Source organism: Lygodium microphyllum, chromosome 2 (genome assembly GCF_053477565.2).
Source record: "Lygodium microphyllum isolate KBCC chromosome 2, Lygodium_microphyllum_v1.1.10, whole genome shotgun sequence".
NCBI lineage: Eukaryota > Viridiplantae > Streptophyta > Polypodiopsida > Schizaeales > Lygodiaceae > Lygodium > Lygodium microphyllum.
The window spans coordinates 130,779,655-130,785,654 of NC_141136.1; the positions used below are offsets into that span (position 1 = coordinate 130,779,655).

Below are 6,000 nucleotides of genomic sequence, written 5' to 3' on the forward strand. Positions count from 1 at the left end.
GTTTCCATAACCCTCCGATGCGGTGTGATGTGCAACATGAGGTGTTTAATAGGGAAATGTAAATGGTGTAAAGGAAAGTGGAGAAGCAATGGAAGAATGTGGTGGGATAGGTGGGTTTTGAATTTGTGGTGTAAAAGGTGCAGTTGCATTTAATTCATTTTTACCATTTAATGATTGAAAATGAAATGATGATAATGATGCTTCATGCAATGTAGAAATAGGAACCAAATTCATTCTGATTTTGAGAAGTAAACTGAAAAGAAGAAAGTGTAGAAGAAGAGATACATGGCTTTTTCATATAATCCCCACGACATGTGTTAACATACAAGAATTGATCCTCAGGAGAACCTTTTTCCATAGTCAACACATTGTACTCTATCTTCCTCGTGATTTCTACCAGTATATTGCAAAGCAAAAGAGGTAAAAGACTAAGAAACAAAAGAAGAATCTAAAGTACCTTGCACCGGAGTGGACGAAAGAGGATGAAAGAATGGAATATACTCTAGATCTCTTTCTCCAATAGGGGGACCCATCCTTGAGGAAGGTCTCAACAGCCCTACAATATCATCAGATGTATGCGCAGCATCTGAAGAGAGGAATTCATGCATACCTTCATTGAGTAGCTTCTTCTAAAGGGCAATCCTTCGATCAAACTCCTCAACCTTCTTTCGTCTAAAGTCCATGATCACACCATATTCTCCAATGGAAAGCTTGTATAGCCTTTCTTTTGTGTTATCAGAAGTGTCTTCAACCATGTCGGAACTTTGTGGAGCACGCTGTTTTGCCCACTCTCACTCGGTTCTCGGCATAGGTTGTTCACTGAATTGGTATTGATGTGTTCGGAGTCATTTGAACCTACTATTATCCTTGCTTCTTGTGAAGAGCTTTCATATCAAATGCCTAGATTTCTTAGAGAGTACCAAGCTCTGATACCATGTAAAGAAATACTCTGACATAGAAACACAAATAACAATCGTACGACAAAGCATAGACTGATAAAAAAAAACAGTTAGGATTAAAGTAACTCAAAGACAATGAATACACAAAATAACTGAAGTGATATAACTACTGAACATGCAATGCTCAAGCAACAAACACACTATGCAGAAAATGAATGTTGAACCTCGAACTCTTGTATCTCAAGGATCAAGGCAAGAGTAATGAGCTGGAGAGTATGTTGTACTCTGAATGGATCCCAAATCACAGCAAGGCAGCCTCCAGATGTTGAGCACCAGCAAACGCAGCAATGAGAAGTTGAATCTGATGTAGACGACACTAAAAACGCAAACTGCAAGAAAGAGAAAAATTAAAAACGCACGCGAGACAGCCTGCAAGAGACAAAAAGACTAAAAACGCAAGCAAGATAGCCTACAAGAGAGAGAAAACTACCAAACGCACGCAGAACAGCCTAGTAACAGCCTACAAAAGTTGGGCGACAGTTGGAGGAGAGAGAAAACTACGAAACACAAGTTGCATATGACGTGGCAAGTAGTACGGAAACAAGTCTATGCAGGAACAGCAGTCGCTTGGCTGGGATCAACTCCAAACTACATGAAGAGGGCTGGAAATCAAGCACCAAATGATGTAAATAACAATGGATAGCTTCGGTTGAGATGTCCTCCGTAAACAAGGTGTGGGCAGCAAGCTGAAATACCTAAAATTTGCAAAAATGAGATTGAGGGCTGAATGGAGAGCAGCATACTTATTTATAGAAAGTTTAGGCCCTCCCAAGTGGGTTTGTGCTTGTGGGACACAAAAATTCTCTAGGATTGCGTTTTTTTAAAATAAACTAGGTTTCTTCATTAATTAAGCAAGTTTTGGGGCTGTTTAAGTAAAGCTAATGCATTTTTAGCTCAACACCATGCAGTCTTTGAAGGCACAGAGAGAGAGAGAGAGAGAGAGAGAGAGAGAGTTATCAGACTTTGGGTTTCAGCAATGAACAGTGACAGTGCAGGCTGAATACATTGCACTCTTGTTAAGGCAGCAGTGTTTCCAGGCAAGCAGCTATGTTTCCCATTGTTCATGGACTTCATGCAGATTGCGAAATCGGTCATTTTCACGCAGCAACAGTGATTTGCAAACTGCACGCACTCACAGACCAGAAAACAGAGAAAAGCAACCAGAAATCATCAGTTTTTGAAAAACTTTCCCAAACATTTTAGGCCCCCAAAAAAGTCAAGTCTGAAATGGTGATTTCAAACTTCTGTTTTTCAAATGTTTTCAGACGTGTGAAAATTTTTCATACGAGTCTGAAAACAACCATGGTGCCAATTGTTGGGGCCAATCGGATGTCAACTGTCCAAGATTAAGTGGTAATATTTGTATTTCATTTTAGGTGTGTTTAATGCTTGTTGTAATTTGAGTTAAATCAGGTTTACACCATCCTATCCAAGAAGGAAGGCTAGTTAAGCAGCAGCCAATGGAGAAGGAAAATTATGCAAATGAAATGAAGAAAGAGAAAGACGTTAGAAATGATCAAGGAGGATGGGAGATGCCCTCAGCATGTTCTTTCATAGATTGTTGGGCATTTGTCCTACCACCAAAGAAAACATATTTTTCCCTACTACTTTAATAGCTTCTAAAGTATATTGGCAAGCTTTCATGGATAGAGTTGATTATTGCCAAAGCTAGTGAGATTGTCTTTTGTGCTCAACTATCAATTTGTGTGTCACAAGTTCTCTAAGATGTTTAGAAAGATCCTCCTTAAGTGCTCTAAAACTCACTCTGCTTTCAACTTCTTGAAGTTGGATCGCTTGAGGGAGTGCAGTGGTGTAGTGAGACAAGTGCTCATTAGTAATGAGTTCACGAGCTCTCCTTTGTTTTCTACTCCTACTACGATCTCCTACATGGACACAACTAAGGACTAGATTTTGGAATGAGGTAAAGAAGATTGTTGCCATGGTTCAATTCATTGTACACTTATCACACCTCATAGATGTTATGCAATCATATATTAGAGACATTTACAAGACTATGAATATAGGATGATTGAGAGTCTATAGGAGTTGGTGCTAAGTGAGGATCAATATGATGAAATGTGTATCTTATGTGTCATGCAATGGGATGCCTATTTAACTCCTTTGCATGTAGCTATTAGACCTAGAGTTTAAGCCTTGTGGGGAAATAATTGATGAGGTTACTTGAATTGACAAGGAGGTTATTTGTCACTAGAGACACACCTCAGTGTACATAGTACTTGATGCTGCCACAAGACACACAATGAGGAATCAACTTGTAGCTTCTAAAATTTTATGTGGCTCATGTGGTTGTGCTAATGCGAAGCGGGACAGATTCACTAGGGGGGACTGCCTTGTGGTGGGAGGACTTTGGATGAAATAAGCCTAAACTTTGATAGTTAGCAATTTGCATTCTCAGCCAAGCTGTTAGATCCTCTTGTTTGGAGCAATTCTAGAACTCTTATAGCTACAATGCTTCCAAGAAGAGGAGTAGCCTTGATGTGTAGAAGGCCAAAATCTTGTCTTTGTTGATGCAAATTTGAGTATGCTTTGCAACAATCCCTTACGCAATGGGAGATGAAGCAAGAGGAATACATAGGAGGGCATTCCGAGATGTCAAAATTCATATATAAAAATTCAATAATACTCATAGCATCATCCACTAACATTCGACTTAATGATGGAAGAGCATGATACATCTAGGGTTAAAGATTTAAACATAAAATACAGTTTGATACATCATTATGTCAGCATGTAATCAATAATACCAGCAGCATCATCCACTAATATTGAACTCAAATGATGGAAGAGCATGAAACATCTATGATTAAAGATTAAAATACAGCTAGCTTTTATTGTGCAAAAAAAAAAAAACTTGGAGCAAAAATGCACAAGCTCAATATTAACTCTGATTGAGAACTTCATGTAGCATGAAAGCAGCACAGCTGACTGAAAATCAGGACTCAAACTTACAGAACTTTTACATATATAGAAGAATGGATGTTTGAATCGTTTCCAAACAAACATGAATGGGTAAAACAAATTCCTAATATTACTGTAAGTCTCATAAATGTACCACACAACTGTCTTTCCTTTTTTCTAAATATGACTTCACCCACAACAGTTTATAACTTTCTTCAACTGTACCTGGCATTGCAGCCTTGTCTTCACAACATCAAGGGGAGTCGTTACTCCACTTGCGAGTGCACCTGCTGCACCACCAGCAATCAAATGTACAAGGAAATTCTCCTCATTCACCTTCTCAGGCACAACACTTTTCAGTCCTTTCTTGGAAGCCTCATAGGTTGCAAAGTGTGTAGCCGTGTATGGTGCATTCATTATCACAGTTGTTCTATATGAGGCATAGAATGCTTTGATTCCTTCGTTCCTCAAAATCTTCTTGATGCAATCGGACACGCCTCTATAATCATTCCCTGGCAATTGCAATCGCTGCTTTACTACATCCATTGGTGTGAGAACGGCATCACTTGCCACGGTAGCAACAACCCCAGCTGCACCATGTGCTAATGGATGATGACCGGGTCGATTGCCTCCAAACTTGTCTTTACATATTTCATACATAGCAAAGTACACAGCATGGGATGGCCCTGCTCCAAGCATCATTGCTCCTATACCTCGGTAAAGCCCAACAGGGCCCTCTGTTTTCAAAATAGATGAGAACGTCCTGGCAACAGAAGAGTGCATAGATCCACCGTTACCAGCCATCATCTGCATACGCGTTTTCAGCGTGTCAACCGGGAACATCGCAATATGCTCAACCATCCCTGCAATAGATCCCGCAATCATGTAGTGTACAAACCCTAGTCCATCGTGCACTCCTTCTGTATTCTCCGCCATCCCCTGCTCTTTAGCCTTGGCCGGCTCACGGCCGCCATAGCTGGCGGCCGGCGGGGGGTGGCTGTGCTTGAGGATGAGCCTCTCGCGCAATTCCGCGGCAGTTTCAGCCGCCATGTGCAAGTGCGGCGCAGGGGGGCGAGGGCACACACTAGGGGGAGGATGGTGGTCTGTCAGGACTGACGAAAGGAGGCGGCTTGTCAGCGGCCTGTGCACAGAACGCGGCCTGGGTCAGGGCCCCGAGAGGAGAACGGCCGGGCGGGGCCTTCTTCATGCGGGGCCTCCTCGAGGTTGGGAGCAAGCAGAGACGGGACGAAAGGGGAGACTGATTTTTTTCTCTCTCGCTCTTTGTTGTGTCGTCTTGTTCCTTTCTTTCAAGTTTCAGCTTCTGCTCGCTGGTTTGCAAGTTCGTAACGTGGGCTTTTTCGTTGTTTGGGGGGTTGCCAGAAGGAAGCAGGACTCTGTTCGTCTCAGGCCTAATAGGTAGTCGACTCTTGTTGCTAGGTGGAGCCACCGCACGCACCCCACCTGTTCTCTCTCTCTCTCTCTCTCTCTCTCTCTCCTTTACGTCAGAATTGCCCTCCAAAGGACATCTCAAGCTCGCAAGAAGAGAAAGGGCATCTGCGCACTAACCAAAAGGTTTGGAGACTTGCAATGGAGAGTAGCTAACCCCCCTTCCTCCCTCTCTTTATCAAGAGTAGCAACCCTAGTCTCATAACACACTCTTGTTTCATCAACCAATCTCACCCAATCAAGAGGAGCTTCTCTAGTGTAGTAAAGCACTCTTGTCTGAACAACTAGTAGTTTTATCAAGCCTTACAAGTGTAGGAATCGAACTCAAGACATTTTAGTTACCATGCACTTGAACTCCCCATTGAGCTACACCCTCTGTGTGTATGCGTGTGTGTGTGTGTGTGTGCACCCACCGTGGGAAGGGGGGGGAGGGTGTGCTAATGTTATCTTATAGATTCCAACTTAGTACTAGGTGGAGAGAGAAAGGGGGAGAGAGAGAGAGAGAGAGGGTGCGCTAATGTTATCTTATAGATTCCAACTTAGTACTAGGTGGAGAGAGAGAGGGGGAGAGAGAGAGAGAGAGAGAGCTTCCAAAATCACATTGGCCATGCACAAAATACATCAATACATTGATTCATGTAACCTGAAAGAAAATGCTGAGGAAATGCCCATCTAG

At 42.3% G+C, this 6,000-nt stretch overlaps 1 protein-coding gene across 1 annotated transcript in view; it reads right to left on the reverse strand.

Annotated features, from left to right (window-relative positions):
- The window catches only part of LOC148040328 (uncharacterized), a 29,581-nt gene extending 24,294 nt beyond the window's left edge, over positions 1-5,287 (reverse strand). The window contains exon 1 of the mRNA XM_087698404.1: positions 4,104-5,287. Coding sequence (XP_087554530.1) covers positions 4,104-4,928 — 825 coding nt within the window. The 5' untranslated portion in view covers positions 4,929-5,287. The remainder of the gene's footprint in view (positions 1-4,103) is intronic.
- Between the last annotated feature and the right edge of the window lie 713 nt (positions 5,288-6,000).